General features: G+C 30.4%; 2 protein-coding genes across 2 annotated transcripts; both read right to left on the bottom strand.

Moving 5' to 3' along the window:
- Window positions 1–13013: 13013 nt before the first annotated feature.
- Window positions 13014–15676, bottom strand: LOC125820612 (subtilisin-like protease SBT1.5). Its single transcript, XM_049500023.1, has one exon. The coding sequence runs from the start codon at window positions 15615–15617 to the stop codon at window positions 13260–13262; it is 2358 nt and encodes a 785-aa protein (XP_049355980.1). The 5' UTR covers window positions 15618–15676; the 3' UTR covers window positions 13014–13259.
- A 4346-nt stretch (window positions 15677–20022) lies between these two features.
- LOC125820842 (E3 ubiquitin-protein ligase RSL1-like) lies at window positions 20023–20949 on the bottom strand. The gene is made up of 2 exons (XM_049500279.1): window positions 20216–20949; window positions 20023–20050 (listed from the first exon to the last, which is right to left on the bottom strand). The coding sequence occupies exons 1-2, from the start codon at window positions 20947–20949 to the stop codon at window positions 20023–20025; spliced, it is 762 nt and encodes a 253-aa protein (XP_049356236.1).
- Window positions 20950–21093: the final 144 nt, after the last annotated feature.

The raw sequence follows: 21093 nt of genomic DNA, 5'->3' as shown, positions 1-21093 counted from the left end.
TGTAAGGGTATAAGTGAGCAAAAAGGTGGATGGAAGGATAATTTTACACCAAAAAGATGAGTAGAAGGATATTTTTAGACCAAAAGATGGATGGAGGGTATTTTTAAATCTTTTCTTGTACTTTAGGGATATTTTTGACCCTTTTCCGTTTAAAATATTAGCAAAAACACATATTTGATGACTCAACCAAACATGAACTGCTATTCTTTCACAATAATTTTCCGTCAAATCCTTTAAAAAAATCTTATAGAAATAAATTGATTTTAGTAATTTGACAAAAAAAGGTTATATGTGTAATGTGTTAGCCGGCTAATAATAATTAGGAAAAATCACCCCATATACATATTTAAGAGTAAACATTACGAGTTTTAAACCTACTTTTAAAAATTTCTTGATTATAACAGAATATTTACTGGTTATGACATATCAATTAAAATTATTTTTATTTTAAATTTAAATTATATTTATTTAATAAATCATTAATATATTTATAGGTTTTTAATATTAATTAATAATAGGTAATTAATTTGTTTTTTACTTTCTTTTTTAAAAAGAAAATGTCAGTTACCCAAATTTAGGGATTTACTCAATATCTTTTCCTTGTTTACCGTTACCCTCACCAATCGTACACCCCACCCCCACCCCTACACGTTTCTTCACTCACACACACCTCAACCCACCACCCACTATCATTCTCTCTCCATTGTTTCTCATCTTCTCCAAAATCAAACCGCCAAAACCTACCGACACTCCAAAATCAAACTGATTAATCATGTCTAAGAAATCGATGGAAACTCCAAGAAAGAGCCCCATATTTGATGAAACCTTAATCGATGATGCTCATGCTCCATCCTTTTAACATACTGTCTGAAGATGGCGCGATCAGAGAAAGTGAAGTTACGAGGACAGTTGCTAGCAAATATGGTGGACCTCGGATAGCAAAAGAACACGTTCCGGATACAATCGATTATCCTACACCAATACCACCGATTAAAAAGTCGAAATAGTTGATTGGATAATTTTTTTCTGTTTAACTTTTTGATAATTTTTTCATGTTTAACTTTTGGATAATTCTTTACCGTTTAAGTATTTGATGATATATACTACAATATGTTATCAAAACAATTGATTGCACCTTTTTATTCTTGTTTGAGTGTTATAAAATAGTTAACACTGTGCACATAGTGTCTGGTGTGAATTTTTTTTTTATAATGTTTGGGTTTCATAAGTTCAGGACAAAATTACTATGCATAATTCATATAGTTCGGATACACTATCTTTTAAGCAGTAATGTGTATACTGAATGTATGAAACAGGTATGAAATACTAGTTATATCAACATGATTATGAATTTACTATTAAAAACGTGAATTGTGTTTTCATTGTTTTCTTATTTTAGTTTGAATTAAAAGTAATTATTATGTGTATGACCACATCTTAAATTAGTCACTAATATATACAATATCTTAAATATGAGACAATTTTAAATATAAACAATTCGACAGATTTGGTATTATAGAATAGTGTATAAATAAAAAATTCTTACAATATGCATTATGTATGATTAATCAATGATCAGTGTATGCGTCTGTCTTATTTTCTCATGAATTAAATATGCTTAATATATGTATGACCAACCATAAAACAAGTGTTTGAATTAACTACATAATTAACTTTTTATAAGTAGTCCAAATATATACAATACATTTAAATCTGGAACAAATTTTAGAAACAACTGTATGAAATTTGTGTACTTAATGAATGAATCTTGAATAAATTGAAACACATATAAAAAAACCAGTGATTAAACCATAAAAATAGTGTTTGAATTAATTACATAATTAAATTTTTATAAGTACTACTAATATTTACAATACATTTATCACCCCTAAAATTAGTGTTTGAATTACATAAATATGCTTAATATATGTATGCCCAACCATAAAAATAGTGTTTGAATTAACTACATAATAACTTTTTATAAGTAGTCCTAATATATACAATACATTAAATCTGGAACAAATTTTAGTAACAACTGTATGAAATTTGTGTACTTAATAAATGAATCTTGAATAAATTGAAACACATATCAAAAAACAATGGATTAAGCCATAAAAATAGTGTTTGAATTAATTACATAATTAACTTTTTATAAGTATTACTAATATATACAATACATTTAATTGGGAACAATTTTTATTAACAACTTTATGAATTTTGTGTATTGAATGAATGAATCTTGTATAAATTGAAACACATATAAAAAAATTAAATTTACTAGAGTATGCATTATGTATGATTACTGAAAAACTAAGTTATGCACAATGAATATTTAGTAAAGAAATCCAAATTAACTTTCTTTTGATCTAAGAAAACACGCACACCAACATCATTGTGTATTCTAACAGGCGGGCATCGATCATCTACTAAATATTTTATCTCTAAATCATTTATATTAGTATCTATCATAAGTTGCGATGTTATCACGCTTAATAGACCACTATAAAGACTAGAAGAATCATATAAAACCCCTTCCATTTGAAAATTCACATAATGCCCTGTTTCGTTAAAAAAAAAAGGTATCATATTATAAACAAACAATTCGAACTACAAATATCATTCAGACAGACAGAATATTACAAAACATTTTTTATATTTAATTAAACAAACAATTCTTACAAATATCATTCAAATAGTACATTCCAAGCACTTTCATACTACTATAATACATAAATCATACATCAAATACTTATTTAATAACAAAAAACTTTATACACAAATGTCTACATAAAATTTCACCATCAATACAACATGAAAAAAACTTTTCATACATTTTGTCAGACACGACTACAAACGAAATTCATACTTTCTTAATATACATTTCATACACATGTCGCAAAGACAACTTATATCATACCAACATTCAAACACACTTAATACACATTTCATACAACAAAATAACTCACTCATTACAAATACATTTTTTTAATCGTACCAGATAATTAAATTCTAACTCACTAATTTCTTCAGCGATGACAACATCTAATATGATTCAGTAAAATTTAGAATTTAATACCAACTAAAATCACTTGTCATACAATTTGTCAAAAAATCCAAATAATTTTGTTTACATATAACTTAACACATTTTTCTTACAGATTTCTTTCCAAAAATTCTATTAAATCCATTCGCAAATATACAATCACTTTATAATTTAAGAAAAAATACACAAAACAATCACAAAAACTTAAAATCACTAATATTATACATATTACAACATTTTCAGTTAAACAAAACAATTTTTCGTTTCAACTCAACTTAAAAACAAACAATAAACAATACTAAATACTTACCCGAATGATCTCATCTTCCACCGTGTTTAATTAAAATTGATACGCAATTGTCCATATCAATAAAATCAATTTTTTCAATGAAAAAAATATTCAACTATTCGTTCCTGAGATTTTTTTTTTGGATGAAGAATGAAGGAAATGATCTGATTAGATTTAATTTTAACGGAATTGAGTTAATTAAGGATAAAAAATAATGTTAATTTGTTTGGATTCCTTATTTAGTGCTAATCATTAATTATCTATAATAATTTCAAATTAAATAACAGCCCACAAATTCAGTCTTTTAATTTATTGTTTTTTAATTCCGTTTTTAAAAAAACAATTTTGTTTATTTATTTTTTTTACAATTTTTTTCCAATTAATAAAACATTTCTCTTTTTGGTGAATTTGTTAAAACCTGAAATTGTAAATACTATAACTTGAAACTGAAACTCTACTGCTATAGCTCGAAAATAATAATTTAATATATGTTATATATGAAATTTTCACTAATAATTACAATCATCGATCAATATACAAATAACACGTATTAATTACATATAAAAACACTTAATTTTATGTAGAGTATTACATTTGATATATTAAAATATATATTTATCGAACATTATTACGATACATAAAACCTTAACTTGACGTCAATTGACAATTATGACCTTTAACTTTGGATGTGCACAGGTAAGCATTTAAACTTGTATAAAATTGAACAAATAGACATATTTGTCCTACATGACACCCTATATGACAATTTTGTGTCCTACGTGGCGTCCTATATGTAATATACCGTGTAGAATAAGTGTGTCTACTTGTTCAATTTTATACAAGTTTAAGTGTCAACTTATGCACACTCAAAGTTAGAAGACATAGTTGTCCGTTAAAGCCAAGTTAAGGGTTATGTTTATGTATTATGCCTATAATATTACAACTCATTTAAATAGAACATGAAAGTTGGTGTGTAAATGTTCTAGATGGTAGAGTGTCATTACATCAATAATATTAGAATGTTTTAGAGTAGCCAAGACATTCAACAATGGGTACACTAACCATGAAAAGAGGGTTGTGGTGGAGTGATGAATGTTTTTTCATCCTTAATCGAATGTTTTATCTCATTGGAGAGTTATATTTATTATGAAGCGACTTTTCGACGTAAATTTAAATTTAATCAAACTTTAATATAAATACTAAACACCGAATGAAAAAAAAAAATCATCAAAAGAGGGATCATGTTGGGCACAAGACTTGATTAAGACTTTTCCACCGTGGTAGGTTAACGTTACAACTTTCTTTTTTTAGCAATATTACCAACTTGTGGAGTAGATACATAGAATATAACCAAATTTGACCGAATGAACCAACATCTACTTTTCTTCAATTACCTAAACTTATTCATAGCTTTTACCGTATCGGTGATTGGACTCTGAAATAGATTTGCCATTTCAAGGATGGACGGCCAGCTTTTACTTACATATACAAAAATTAAGGATAAATTTACCTTAATTAGCGGAATAATCTATTTTATTTTTAAAAAGCAACACTAATTCTTCCCTTTTTTTAAATTTTTTTGGTAATAATATATAATTTGCTAAAAACAAATAAAACAATATACATTTATGTTGTACGTATTTTATATGTTGCTTGTATATATTTTGTACGTTGTGGGTATGTCACTGTATGTATTGGACATAAAAATAATATATATTCGACATACAAAATAAAAACAACTTATTGTTTATGTTTTTCTTTGAGTTTCAATTCAAAATTTCGCAAAACCCATCTCTCATTTTTTTTCCTATTATTTAATTATAATGATGATGTATTGCTATATCTTGCAATTAAGTGTAAGTATTCTAAATAATTGTAATTAGATCTTAAAAATAACTTATTCCTATAAATGTATGTTTGTTTTACTTTGGGTAAATTGTAAATGTAGCTTGATTATTCCCACTTGTTAATGCCATGAAGAAGCACGTGTTGAAATGTATCGTATTGTCAAGTTGTCATCAAGTACTAAATGGTCAATTGTATTTAGTACAGTAATACTATTTACGAATATGTGCCTGTGTCATGCACGTACATGACGTGGATTATATTGCGCAACGTCTGAATTTTTTCAAACCCTCTTCAATTAAAAATAATTATAGAAAATTTTAATTAACCTGACTTATAAAAAGACTTTTTATTCAAATAATACAATACACAAAATTACCCTTAAACTTCTTTTGAAAGAAATTCTTACCCACTTAAATTTTGCGAATAATTCTTTAACCTTATATACTTATTTAAAGTGAAATTAATAGCCTTGAACTTTTAAAACCGATCTAAATATATATGCCCTCTTTACCATAAGAAAATGAAATAGTAGTAATTTGTCTGATCCTTTTTCCTCGTACGGTCCTTGTTTATTCTTTTCGCGTTCTAGAATCTCCCCCTTCGTCAGCTCTAGTACTAGTTTGATCATGTTTTTATTGAACATTATTCATTCAAAGGGGAACATTATTTTCTTTACCAACCATTTATATGAATATTCAATTATTTAATAAACTAACTCTATAATACTTGTAGGTGTGGTACGACCGAATGCAGAAGGTTTTTTTTTTTTTTTGGAAGAAAGTAAAAGTGGAGAGTATTACTTCTGTTCATTTTTATTTATTATATATTAGCTTGACACATTTATTAAGAAGTAATGAATATGATGATCATTTAATTATATCACTTTTTAAATTTAATATATGCAGTATCGAAAATAACTTAGTGATATTTAAAAATAATTTTTCTAATTATATAGATATAAAAAATATTAATTTTAATATAATAAACAAATAAAAATAAAAATAAACGAATAAGTACGTAGTATTTGAGTCTTGGGGTTGAAAATATTGGTCGTGCATTGGCTGACATACATATAAAAACAAGTCAGGAAAGAAAGGGGTAAGGGGGGAGCATCTTCTGTAAACGCGGAAAAGAACTTATGTATACGATAAAACTATTTACCTTATACTATTCTATTTTGGTTGAAATTATAATCATTTAAAGTTGTATTATTGCCATATTTGTAAGTTTTCATTTTAGGCAGGGGAAACAGTCTCAAGTTAAATAGTTGAAAATGAGAAAGATATTTTTGGGATGATTTAGCTCAATTAGTGCCAAATTAATAATTTGATGAGATAAATATGGAAATTATAGATTAATTATCGTAGGATAATAACATATTTATTACGTTTATTCCTTTTAGTATATCATACATTTAAATATTAAAATGGAAATTAAAATGAGGATGTGACAAAAAAAAGAAGAAGGAAGGTACTATATCAACAAAAAAGGAGATATAAAGGAAAGTGCACACCTTTCTTGATGACCCGAAACACGAGCTATGTTAAATGACTTTACATTTCATGCCTCATCTTCAGCCGTTGAGACGGTTCATAAATCAATCCCAATGAATTATTTTTTTATCATATTTTATTTTGTACTGAAAAAATATTAAATAAAGTATAATTTGAGTACTATATTTGTAAATAAAGATAAAAAAGAAAAGAAAAGTTATTTATATATTATTTTGAATTATATATACTTCATGAGGATGATAAGTAAAATGGATGTCACTCTTCAATTTATGGGCGCCTGGTTGATGAGTGCGTCTTGCATTGTCTGTTTGTACACTACTTTATGCACAAGACGCCACCCTGCTTAATTTCCACCTACTCTGCACTCTGCAGGCTTTTCGTCTTTGTTTGTTCAACAAACGTAACACTACATAATGGTTCAATGTATTTCTAAAATGATAAGAAGCTTAAAATTTAGAAGAAAGAGGCATAGATAATATGAAAAGTATATTATTATATATAAAAAAAAGAAAGTATTAGAGTTCAAGTCCGCTCCAACAAAATTTAGTATTTACTCTTGACATATTTTATCTAGAAAATAACGGATCACTAATATTGTATGACTAGAACAAACTACAAGAAAACATGGAGGTTTTCCTAGGAATTAGTATGAAAATTTGCAGGAAAATAAGTTTTCTGCAAATTTCCATACTAATCCCCAGAAAAAACTATACAGTAATTATTAAATCTAAATTAAGCTTCACCATTATATGAGCTTCCCTTAACAATCTAATACTCTCTTTTATACAATGCCAACCTTCTTTTAATTATATGCACATTGTAGTTGTTAGTGTGCACAAAGATGAGGATTAAAGGCTCATATTTATAGTTAGTTAGCATATGATTAAATAAAATGAATAAGATGATAGTGAATTATTCTCTCCCTTACATGTTAGTTATTCATATTTTTAAAAATAGTTGTTTCAAATTATTTATCAATTTATAAAATCAAGTTAGAATTAATTAAGTTCTCCCTTTCCTTACTATTTTTTTTTAAAAAAAATGAAACAAGTTTGTAAGTTTAAAAGAAGTTTTTTAGGGGTAAATTGATAAAACTATTCTTTTTATTTTTATAATTTTTCGAAGCATGTAAAGAAAAAAATGAACAACTAATATGCGATGAAGAAAGTAATAAATTAGTAAAAACACGTGATAGTGAATAGAAAATTATAACAAAGCAAAAATAAAAGGATTTATCCTAGTATTAAATCTAGTGAATCTAAGTTGAAGAGAACCATAAGCCAAATAATAGATGGGCATTAATTTCTTAAAATAACATAGTTGACTTATATCTATTTAGAAGATCAAGGCCAACAACACTAATAATGAATCATATCCATATCAACATACACGTAACTTGTAAGCAATCGTCTTCAATTCTTGTGTTGAATGCTTGTTCAGCCGATTCAAAGTTTTTAGACGCAAAGGTATTAGAATATTTAAATTTAATGATTTGTAAAATAATAAAATTATCACACAATTAACTTTAGCTGCTTCTTGAAACACAATATAATAATATATTCAACTATATATGTGGCCTTTACTGTTTTTTTTCTTCTTCTCTAGATCTTATCGTATTACTGTTATTTTTTCAACTCTACAAGATTTAACATCTTAAATCACCTTGAAAAAATAGTGAAAAACTATAAAAGAAGATTCATATATACAAAATTACATTTCTTATACGACAAAATATGTCAGCATGAATATATAAGATGGGACGTTAGAGAACAAGAAGTAACCATAATTAATGTGAATTATTGGTACATATTACATTAGAAAAACGTACAGCCTGTTCGTATTTGGTACACAGACGTACAGTTTGTTGCTAAATTTTGTTATATTTTGCATAAGCTAACATACCTTTTACTTCCAATATGAGGTCAGAAAATTAGTTTTATATGTATTTATATTATATATCTAGAATATAAAAAGAAAAAGCAATCTAGCACAATAAGCTGAAATTTAAAATTTTAAAGTTTTTACGTTCTTGATTCGAAAAATATAGCTTACTAGGCTCTACTAAATTAATGAGTACCAAAATTATTGAGTTTTGTCAAACCTTTTATCAGAATAAAATTCTAGCTTCCCCGCTAACGGTAGAATGAACCAAAGGAAGGGAAGATTCTTGAACGAAAATATGTCGATCAACATAAGAGGACAATTTCATATTCGCCAGTGATAAAAAAAAATCAGTTAATTAATAATATATGAATTTGTTCAATGCATCTAGGCATAATTTTGGCAGACATGATTGTTACTTATAGTTATAAAAAACAAAAACAATATAGCAAGTTGTTTCTGTACTATGCACACCAATTCTTGAAAAATCATTACACACGTAAGGTAATGGAATTTTTTTCTTTTTATTGTTGTATCAGTCACCAAACTATTCTTTTGATCGTGTCTGAGAGGGCCGCTAAAAACAAGTCACGTTGTGTACACAAAAGCGTTATTATCCAAATTTTAATTACTTCATTCATCCTAATTTATACCATAATTTTCAATTTTTGAGAGTCAAATAATTGAAAATTTAATTTGGAATTTAATTTTTTTGAAATAAAATTTATATATTTATAAATAATGTAAAATGTACTATAAGTCATAATAATTGACAAATTTATTTATTTAAAAGATTATATAAAAAATATACGATAGAAAAATAAATTTATTTAAATTTCAAAATATAAAAAGTGCCTCATTACGAAGAGAGTGTTATTTTTTATGAGTTGCCATGTTAATATTGGGTCTACAACTTCCTAGTTTTTTCTTCGGAAACATCATTCATAGTCTTATGAGGTAGAAAAATAAATATATTAGATTCCACTAAATATGTTGCTCATTATTATTATTGTTATTGCCAACAATATACAAGTATTAAAATTTAGAAAACATTATTTATCATCAAATTGATTGTCCGTATTTTAATGAATATGCATGTGTCCCCAAGTGGAAGGTGGCTAGGCAGTGACATACATTTTTTCCTAACAATATTTATTAATTTGTTATTTGTTGGAGAGAAATAATTGCCCCAATTTATATTGTCCCCTTTACCCAACAAAAAACTTTTACCTCTAAACTAAAATACACATGCAGTGATGAAATGTTCAAAGGACCAATAATAAATGTAGCAGGACTATATTGGACATATATCTGAAACAAAATTAACAAGGTCAAATTAGTGGCAATAAGGTTAAAAGACAAGTGGCCAACTGATTTCTGTATATATTTCTAAGAGAATTTTAACAACGTTATTAATTGATTATCTGAATTTAACTTTATTAGTAAGAGTTTGATTTCATTGAAATGTAAATTGGGCGAGACGTGGTTTGGGCTGGACTATTTTAACCCGGTAAGATTTTGACCACCATTTACCCTACCTTATTGTCAACCCTATGATTTCAGAAGCATATCATGCATATATATTATTTTTTGGATAAGTGAAATTTAAGAATTAATTAGTTGTTAATGGTGCAAGTTGGGAAATTAACTAAACTTTTCTTGTTTGGTAGATGATCAATTTCTCTAAATTACCACTTGTCCAATGGAATATATTTAAAACATTTTATTCACTTTCGATCCTATATAACGTGAATCTTACACAATGTAGATACAATGTTTATTTTTTATTCTTAACACAAATCTTATAGTGTAGATACAATGTTTATTTTAAAAGTTTTTTAAGAAATAAAGTGAAAGTGATTGCCATTTATTTCGTAGTGTATCTTTCACATTATATTCTTTACTCCTTTGGCCCCTTCCAAGATAAAAAGGAGGAAAAAACATCAAGTTGTTGCCCTAGTAGAAACTATAATAATACTTCGATTTCATAAAGATATATGATGGAGATATTTACCTATTAAAATATTTGGAAATTTCACTGTTCTTTTGTACTCTTCATGGACCACTTACAATAATTTATTTGTCCATATGAACTGATGAACATGATAATTCGGATTTTAGTTTTGACATGTCATAAATTTAAGGACTTAACATTTTTATATCTTTATTTAGATTTGGTTCCTATTTTCTTACCGATAAAATTAAACTCGTGTCTAATATTTAACTGATTTATATTAGGATATCATCTAACTTTGTAGTAACTTATAGATTTCACACTTCGATTTAACATTTTGTCATAAGATATATTTTCAATTCATAAAAAATGATCTCTAAACCGTGGTTTAAAAAGTTCATATGTTGTAAGAAAATAAAATCAGTTATTTACTAAACATTCGTGGTTTAAAAAGTTCATATGTTGTAAGAAAATAAAATCAGTTATTTACTAAACATTTGTGACACTAACAACAATTTCTGTAATTATCTATTTATCATGGATTGGGGAGAAATTAATGAGTAACATTATATTCAAATTTAATCCCCATTTTATCTGGGCTTGGGCGATAACGGATTTAGTCGTGCTTCCCATGTTAGTTATTCATGTGGGCCTGAGTTTACAGAATAATCGGCCTACTCCAATTGGACTGTTAGTTCACCGTTGTGGCCTTCCACATTTCTTTGCTGAAGTTAGGCCTGTTGCATAAAAATTCTACTTAATAATTTACTCGACTCTTCAAAAATGTTGTTGTATCTGTATCAGATCTCCAAAAATGCACACTACTATGAAATGATTCAACACCTATCCAGCAACATTTTAAAATAGTCTTGACAGCGTAGATCGATACGACTACTCCTTTTTGATTTGTCGGCATATAAAGTTTAGAAACAAATAGAGTAATGAATCATTTCCCATCCAACTTTGTAACACAAGGTAATTATACGGCCTATGACATATCAACGCTAACTCACCTAAACAAATTATTATGAATGGTGGGTGATATTTGTCCCAAAAGAAATATCTAATTAATTTAAAAATGTGCTATTATAGCTGGATTAATAAACAACTCGGAGTCATTTGATTGGTGAAATGGAACAAACAAGAATATCATAATCTTCTATGAAAGTATTTATAGTCTTTTATATGGGATGGTTAATTTCATCATTTGAGAGTTAAATAATCATTTTGATCTCACCAATCAAGTGGTCCCTTAGTAATGGACGAACATCAAAGAGACCACTCTAATGACTATGGTTTTGTCGCTTTTGAACATAATTTGCTTGCACGACTGAGAGTTTTGCCAAAGTAGTACATGATTATTTTTTTGTCCTAAGCATTGTCCTATTTTGCCCATGCCAATGTCTTTGTTTTCTTCTAAAAGCTCATCTTATACTATTTTTTTACTTTGCAACAGTGCAAAAGCACTCACACATCACCTAACCCAACTTTGCTTTGACCAAAATCTCTTTAATATGCTTTTACTCTCAATCTATTCCATGCACCCAAAAAAGCAGTCAAAATGAATCACCCCCATCCACTTTCTTTCCTGCCTATTCTTTTTAAGTATCTTTTAAGAAACTAAAAGCGAAATCCGAATTTTAATTCTTCGAGGCAATTGACATTGCTATTATTCAAGGCAGAGGCGTATCCATGATTTCAGCTAGATGGGTGCACGATTACAAAATAATGTATCTCTAATATAAATTTGATCAATTTGACTTTTAGTTCGTAATATGAACCATTAAGGTTTAAAAATTATAGGTTCAAAATATATAATACTACTAGTTTTAAATTTTAATATACACATTTGATTTAATTATATAAAAAATTTACAATGCTAATTTTTTAGCAATTCTCAATGTAACACACTTGAAAAATTTAAAAGAATAAAGGAAAAAAACAAAAGAAAAAGTAACTGATAACCACTTAGAAAAGTGTTATTCAAAGAGTCAAGATAGATATAAGATTTAAATTTCTATCTCTCACTTAAAGAAGTGAACCCAATCATCATCAAATTTTTATATGATACTTTGAACATGGGTTCACACATTTATATTTAAATATTTTTTTAAAAATATAACACTACTATATATGATCTAGAGAGGGGAGCATGGGTTCACGTGATCCCACGGCACCCCCTCTAGATACGCCTCTGATTCAAGGGTCATCCACAAATGTCTCGAAAAGTAGTTAAACGTAAATAATGGTGTGCACATGATGGACCTAATACTAATGTACTCGGTCTAGCTCTCTTGATCTTTTGTGCCCTCTCTCTCTGCTCAAACCCGAAACCTATATTATGAAGCAAGAAGAACATAGCCCCAATTTTATATTGCAACTCGTTAGGTTATATATTCAAATTCAACTCTCACCCTCAACATAATGCAACATCCAACATTTGTACAAAGGTTTTTTCAACGTCATCAATATATTGCTATAAAGAAACCAAACATAAGATATGATATATGCTTCATCAAAACTCTAGACAAACGCAGCCAAAACTTCATGGCTGAAAGCAAACAACCAACTCCCAACTCTTCTTCACCTTTACAATCATCCTTGTCAACATACATATTAAACATTGTAGTTGCTTATCAACAGAGATAGATCCACATATATATTGTTATACATATACTGTTATCGAGATTCGGTAGCACGAAGAACACTTAATTCCCAAGCGTTTCTTCATCAAAGAGGCTCCTGCATTGTTACAACTATTGGACTTCTCACTTCATGCTTCCCATCTGACCAAACTATTGAGCCACTTTTCACTATGGAACTCCCTGGTGATAGCTTTAGTGCCTCTGCTTGTACTCTCACCAGAAAATTAAGCTTCTGTCCAACTCTTCTAAACGTCAGCTTCTCTGGCTCCACCGTCACCACCATACCCCTCGGTGGTTTCACAATCACGTGGTACACTGAATTGGGATCTCCGACGTTTGTCACAGTCCTAATGAAATGTGTGGACAACTTGTGCTTTCCATATTGTTGGAACACTGCTGAAAGAGAAGGGTAATTCAAATTCCCCACATGGCCTGCTCTTTTTGCCTTGCTACAATCTGAATACTTCCTTGTAACTACTTGAATATTCTTGGTTGTGTAATTGGAATTGCAGAGGAAATCGACGTAGTCATAGGAAGTTAGGTCGTAAATCAAACCAGGGTCCATTGCCTTTTGAGGGTGCACATGTCCTGCTCCAAAATCCATCACAGTCGACGAATTTTGAGTTGATTCATCCATCATAATTTGTCCCCTATTATCCACTGTATAGGCAGTTGTCATCAATGCTGATCTTATAGCTGCTGGGCTCCATCCCGGATGAGCTGCTTTCAACAATGCTCCTAGTCCAGATACATGTGGGCAAGCCATGGAGGTTCCTGATAAAATGTTGAACTCTGTTCGACGCGTATCCCATGGAAGCCCACTGGGTGCAACACCATCGGGCCAAGCTGCAAGGATGTTCACTCCAGGTGCAATCACGTCGGGCTTCAGAATTTCGGGTGACTCTGGGTTCGGTCCTCGGGCTGAAAATGATGCCACTACTGGTGCTGGCCGCACATTTAGAAGAGTACCTCTGAATAAAATGGTCGCCGTTGGCGGTGACTTGGACTTTGATGCTACCGATATGTACTTCCTTATCGCATCACCGGCAGAAGCCCCAACTGCCGTCGCTGGTAACACGTGGCAATCAGCTATTAAACCTTCACCATCGAATACTCCATTGGCTATTATCATCCCCATTCCACCAGCTTTCTTCACCACTAAGCCTTTTGCAGCTCTCGAATTGACGCCTCTGTCACACAATACGATTTTTCCCTGTACATAATTTGGGTTTAATGAACCTTCTAAACACAGTGAAGACGAATACCCATCGCTACCTTCACTTCCGGCGTAAATTAAGTGGTAAAGTCGGTGGGGAGTTAACGCCGGGCCACCATATATGCTCACTCCAGGAATTATCTTACCATTTCCAAGTTTGACGTCAGCAGGAAAATCACGGTCAATTGTTCCGGCACCAACATTGGTGACCCAAGGAGCGACATTGGTTACTGTGAGGCCTCCAGGTCCACCGTTTCCGGCGGAAGCAGAGACGAAGATTCCGGCATCGGTTGCAGCAAAGGCGGCAATGGCGATTGCGTCGAGGTTATAGGGAACAACAACTCCGCCAACGCTAAGGGATATGACATGGACACCATCAGCAACGGCGGCGTCAAATGCAGCCAGGATGTCAGCGTCGTAGCAGCCTGAAGACCAGCAAACTTTGTAAGCAGCTAGACGAGCCTTTGGAGCCATCCCAGCAGCAACACCACGAGCGTAACCAAGAGTAGACGCCGGAAATACGTACCTCCCTGCCGCAATTGAAGCTGTATGAGTTCCATGACCATCCGAGTCTCTGGGAGATCGAAACTCCTTAGTTTCATTCATTTTCCCATTTGTCGCCTCATACCCACTGGAAAAATATCTCGCTCCAATCAATTTCCGATTGCATGAAGTCACCGGAAAGTCTCTGCCAGCCACACACTCCCCTTTCCATTTTGCCGGAACTGGACCAAGATCACGATCATGGAAGCTCTTCCTCTCAGGCCAGATCCCAGTATCAATTACTCCAATAACAAGGTCGGACCCATAATCTGATTCCTTGAGCAACCCAGCACTGTCTGCACTACTCAATCCAAGAAATTCAGGGGATCTCGTTGTTTGAACATGCCTAACTTGTTCAGGAATAACAGCCAAAACCCCATTAAAATCCTCAAGCTTCTGAGCATCGAAAGTCGACAATTTAACAGAAAACCCATGAAATACATTACTATAAGTGTGAATAATGCGATTAGCAGCAGCTTCACCAATTTCTAACGATTGGGTATCCGCAGAAAGAGATCTTAGAGCGGACTCGTACCAGTTCTCATGGGTCGGAAATATGGAAGGTTTAGCATCATGTTGGACGTGAACTATGAAAGTTCTAATTGGGTCATTTGCAGTTGATGAAACTGAGCCAGTGAATACTAAAAACGAAAGACAAAAGAAAAGAAATGAAGAAAACGCCATGAAAGAGGTGTCAATTGAGCAGAAAATAGGCGGCAATGGAGTGAAGTTTCATAAGAAGAAGAAGAGTGAAAGTGCAAGTGGTTATAGTGAAAGAAAGGGTAGTGTGGTAGTTTTAGTACACACACGACTGAGCTGGAGAAAATGAGTGGATGGATATATTGGACCCAACTTAACTCATCATTTTAAAATACTCATATCTTATACTTCTTCGTATTCAAATTATTAGAATTTGTATTAACATTTTAAAATATATTTTGATTATAATCATAATTAACTATACAATCGAAGCTTTTTTTTTTTTAAGGGTTTCTATTCAATGATTTATACCTATATCAACTGATTTAGATTCATGTTGTATAAGGTAATTTATGGTTAAGAGAGAAACAATTTTATTCATTATATCTTATTCTTTGATTGTAAATGAACTAATGAAGTTAAAAACTTTATTACAAATCTTCTAACTATTATTATTTATATTTAATTTACTTTTTCACTTCTATTTTATTTGGTAGGAGGAGATGAGGACAATATAATACACAATAATTTACATTAAAAAGTTAGTGATTTTAACTTATTTGGGATTCTATATAGTAGTATTTTTAATATGAATTCTTGAGATTTGCAACAGCGGGGGCCTGGTGTTTTGCTTGGACTTTAACAGCCTCTCATTTCTCTTGTGTTGATAGGGAATTTTTTGTTGGTGTTGAATTATGTGGAACCCATAATACCTTTGCATTTTTCTTTATTTCAAAGAGACAACAAGTGTCCCCGACCTTTACAAAGAATAAGAGAAGTCAGTATTAACTTTGAAATTTATTGACGTGTATCTTTTTTTATGACACAAGCTGTAAGTTACTTTCTTTTCTTTTCAAAAACTTACTTTGATATTACACACTTAGTTTTAAATTAAGTGACCTATTTTAACTTGACAAAAAAATTAAGATAGTAAATAAATCTTTTAAATGGAATGATTAAATATATCAATCTTTATGGTAAAAAAATGCTAAAAAGAAAAAGATAATTTTTTAAAAACAAACTAAAAAGAAAATTAGATCAAATAAATTGAAACGAAAAAAGTTTAATTTACTTGGACAAAGAATAATAAAAATACTTTAAGTGGAAATTAATTCTTATTTCTTTAGGTAAATAATTTAATTTTCACTCATTAGGTAAATAATTTAATTTATGTAATATTAGATCAATTCTCAATTAGGGAATGACATTTTATTTTTATATTAACTCAAAGTCAGAGAAAGCACGTGAGGTGTATACTGTGACAATGAGACATGGTCGGCCAGGTCTCATTTCCATTTAAATAAGAAGAAAAAAGAAATATATATATATAGATAGATACCAACAGAGATCTTGTACCACTGTCTTTTTCCCTATATAGTTGGACACATCAATTGAAAAACAGTTTAATACCATTAATCATAGGGACTACTTAACCAAATTACCCATAATCTTTTCTTTGAAAGAGTAATTAGTAGTAATTATGTACCTTCTTGGAGTAGTAAAGATGATATTAGAAAAAGAAATCTTCTAAATTAATAGAGGTTTTTTTTTTATTAAAAATGAAGTAGTAATAATTAAAGGACTTCAAGAGAAGAATATTGTTAGGATTGAAATGTTGAATCAAGTGGAAAATGTTGAATTTTATTTTTTTTGGTTTCACCAGAGAGTAAAAAGGACAGTCTGGTGCATTAAGCTTATACTGTATATAGGGCATGTGAAAAGTTGAATCACAAGAGACTTTTTAATAATACAGAGATAACTTTATCAATTAAATGAAATTGTTTCTTTAAACTGAAAAGAAATAAAGAGTCAAGTAAGGGCCCTCATAGAGTTTTGAATGCAATTATTTAAGAACAAACATCATCATCAACATCACTATGTGGATTATTGACATATAGAATGGTTTCAAACATCAACTTTATTTTGTTTTAATAGGATCTAACTTTACGATTTTGAATGTTCTTATCTTTTAGCCTTTCACAATGAGTATTGATCAACTCTTCATTCAAAATTAAAGCGCTCAATAAAGTAGAGGTTCAATTTTTGAGTTTTGTGGAGAAGCTTCTTTCATCTTTATGCATCTTTTGCTCAAATATAGTGGCTATATGGTGGCTGACATTGATAAGAAAATGATATCATACGTATAATTTAACCAAAAAAACTAGCTTGAAAGTTAAAAAATTTCAAAATCATATGCATAATGAAATAAATTGTCATGTCACCTACTGATGTAGACGGTAACGTCTCAGTATGTATAGGTCTGACAATTAAAATGTGTATAAAATAATATAGGAACCTAACATCGAGTGAGAAAAGAATTGAATGTAGTGTACTCTGATCATGACCAGAAAAAAATAGACAACAATATTGTCTTTGCATAATCCTCACCAAAGTGAAACTCAACACATTTGATGATGCAATAAAATTTCCCCATAAATAATCCCTATACCTTCTAGCTTATGGGGCAATACTGACCAACAGAGGAAAGTGACTTTGGTCTCTTGGGAAAAAATCTAATTGCTAAAGAATTTGGTGATTTAAAAGTTTAATGTGGTAGAGAGTGAAATGTTGCAATTGTGTAGAAATTAGTGTGTGACAATTGGTTGAGAAAAAATGTGTGTTTTGGATGAAATTGATAAATTGAGTTTATATGAAGGAAAACACATATAGTTGGAACCATTAGACTCCAAAATAATTGTAGTTGGTATTGAAGAAAATTGAATTCTACAAAGATAAAGATGACTAAATAGTATACCAATTGAAGAGTTAAGTTACTCTTTGACTTCAAATGACACATAATTAGTCACCAGAAACTTCAAATGAGAATTTCACGACTTGCAAGCAGACATACACTAAAAATTATCCTGATCATATATGTTCCACCCAAGCAGAGGTGGCATATTCTAGTTAATCAAATATAGTCATGAGAGTTCCAATTTGATTGGTCGAGAAGAGTTTGTCATCTCTTCCATCTTGACACAATTGACATGCTTGAGCCAATCAATATTTTCATGTCGACTTTAGTATGGTTAAAATAGTTGTCTTTTTCACAATTCTTCCAACCTACAACTATAATAAGGATTTTCATAAATAAACAAGGCAAAAAATTCTCGTGGATTAAATGTTATAAGTTCTCTATGAAGATCAAGAAGGAAGGCAAACTAAATATCTAGGCATTCAAAACAAATCTAATGAATGCAAATCAAATACCAGGGTGTTAAAAGATCAAATTCATTTATTTTTGTCCATCAAAGTATTTTTGATGAATAAGGTTCAAATCCAACATAAATTCAAAATCAAACACAAATATCCTTAAATTTATATTCGAAGAGAAGGATAAGAGATCTACTAGAGACTCTAACACCAATTATTCTTAAATACAATACCATAAATATTTCTCATTCTTATTATTTACTTGATATGAACTTTACTGTCTACCGCTCATTCCTTTTTCGCCAAGTATGAAGACTATTATGTTCTCATACTCTTTTTAAGCAACTCCATTGAGTTGAGAAATGAACGTTCCCAATAGAAAAAGGAAATGTAAAACAAAACCACAACTTCCATATGCCTTGTTAGAAAAATAGATGAAAAATATATCGAGAAAAAAAGAAAAATAATGAAGTGAACAGAAAAGGAGTTATGCTACAAATTTATAAGCAAAGGAAACTTAATAATGATCACTTGAATAATCATTTTAATTTAAGAGAAAAATACGAACTTCTAAGAAGTAAATAAACCTTAAAAGGAATAATAATAATTTGAACTTGCAGTATATGTGAAGCCTTGAAATCGATCATCGAAAGCACAAGATGCATGCATGAAAGAAAACTTAAGCGACCATAATGGAGTTTTAGTTAAGTTGAAGGACAAATATGTTGAGATTTGTGGTCCATTCCACAGCGATAGCAAAAATCATGTCCACACCTGCCATAGATTCAAAATTTTCTCAACTGTATATTCAATAAATACTATGTATATTGTTAGTTCAATGTGTATATTGTTTCTTGCCTTATTTCCCAAAACCATTTGCACAACTCAATTGGAGTATCAATTCTTTGTTACTATCTTCATTATATTGTTACACAAAAAGAGCAATTTGACATTCCAACTATAGTTATTACTTTACTTTCAAGTTATCATGTGGAGACATGTTATGAGCCAATTACTCCCTACCTCTATGTAAAATGATAAATATACACTTTTTAACATACATTAAGAGAAAAACATATACATTTTTCATTGTTTACCGCACCAATTATCCAGTCAGTTTGGTCTCTATGTAATAAGAATTTGAGAAAAAGATGAGAAGATTCAAGCTATTTTCCATATGTTTTCACTGTTTGTTGGTCTGAATTGTAGGCCTTGTAGTGTTGAGAAGAAGTTAGGCCTATTGGCCAATGTACTCCATTACATATCTATAAATATTAACGGTTAATAAATATAAAAGCTTCAAATCTTCGATCCTAATTTTATTTTATTATTGCAACAACTTAAAACTTATTTTATTATTGCGACAACTTAAAACAAATTATTACAAACGACTCTTGAATGAGAGAGAGATTAACGATTGAGAAAAATACCTGCAAGTTAGTTGCACGCAGCCATCACCCTTTTCAACATAACACTTGCACTTTGGACATTTCCTCCATTTCTTGTTCTTAGCAATTCCCATCAGCATCACATCTCCCTTCCCTCTATCGTTTGATCTGCCCAAACGCTGAAATTCCTTGCACTCTAATCCCTCGTGCCACGAGACATTACACTGAGCACAGTACAATCGACGACAATTAGGACACTCAGAGTCAATCACATTCTCACTCCCATCATAAACCAACATAGCTGAACAGTCCTTATAAGGACAGTACAATTTCATCGAACCCGAAAACAGAGCATTATTTTCCAATTGATCCAACACTTGCTTAGGAACAATTTCTCTCCAGAACTTCGGTTTAATTATGGCCTTACAAGCAATATCTGGACACTTGATAACGCTAACATTTTCTTGTACTATTTTTCTAGTAACATATTTGGTGACGCAATTAACACAGAAAGAATGTGAACAATTTCCAGTCGCAAACATTTCGTTTGCGAGTTTGTTATTTGTACAGATACTGCAGAATGTACCGGAAGATTCTCCGGGTTCTTTCTTGACTCTTTTAAACTTATTGTATACTGAAATTGTGGCTGCGGAATATAAGGCCTCTTGCAATTGCAATTCCTCAGCATACATTTCATCTGAAATTGGGAACAATTGTTCTTCGTGATCAAATAATGCTGAGAAATAGAATTCGTCCACACGGTCTAATTCCGCCATCTGCTGAATCCGATTTTCTTTTAAGTGATTACTGGTGTTTGTTCTCCAGCCAGCATATTATAGAGAGATTATTATATTGGGAATCTGAAAAGGTATACAATTCCCAATGCTGGTTTTTTGATAACCTAAAAGGACTTCAACTTT

Source organism: Solanum verrucosum, unplaced genomic scaffold (assembly GCF_900185275.1).
Source record: "Solanum verrucosum unplaced genomic scaffold, falcon-dt-bn FXZP01000117.1, whole genome shotgun sequence".
Taxonomy (NCBI): Eukaryota; Viridiplantae; Streptophyta; class Magnoliopsida; order Solanales; family Solanaceae; genus Solanum; species Solanum verrucosum.
This window is presented reverse-complemented; position numbering and strand designations above follow the sequence as displayed.

Excerpts from the sequence above, each read along its gene's own strand:
- LOC125820612 (XM_049500023.1), bottom strand. The coding sequence starts at position 15,617 with ATGGCGTTTTCTTCATTTCTTTTCTTTTGTCTTTCGTTTTTAGTATTC.
- LOC125820842 (XM_049500279.1), bottom strand. The coding sequence starts at position 20,949 with ATGGCGGAATTAGACCGTGTGGACGAATTCTATTTCTCAGCATTATTT. Across the intron at positions 20,051-20,215 it reads TGCGTGCAACTAACTTGCAG|ATATGTAATGGAGTACATTG; the intron begins GTATTTTTCTCA and ends TAATATTTATAG.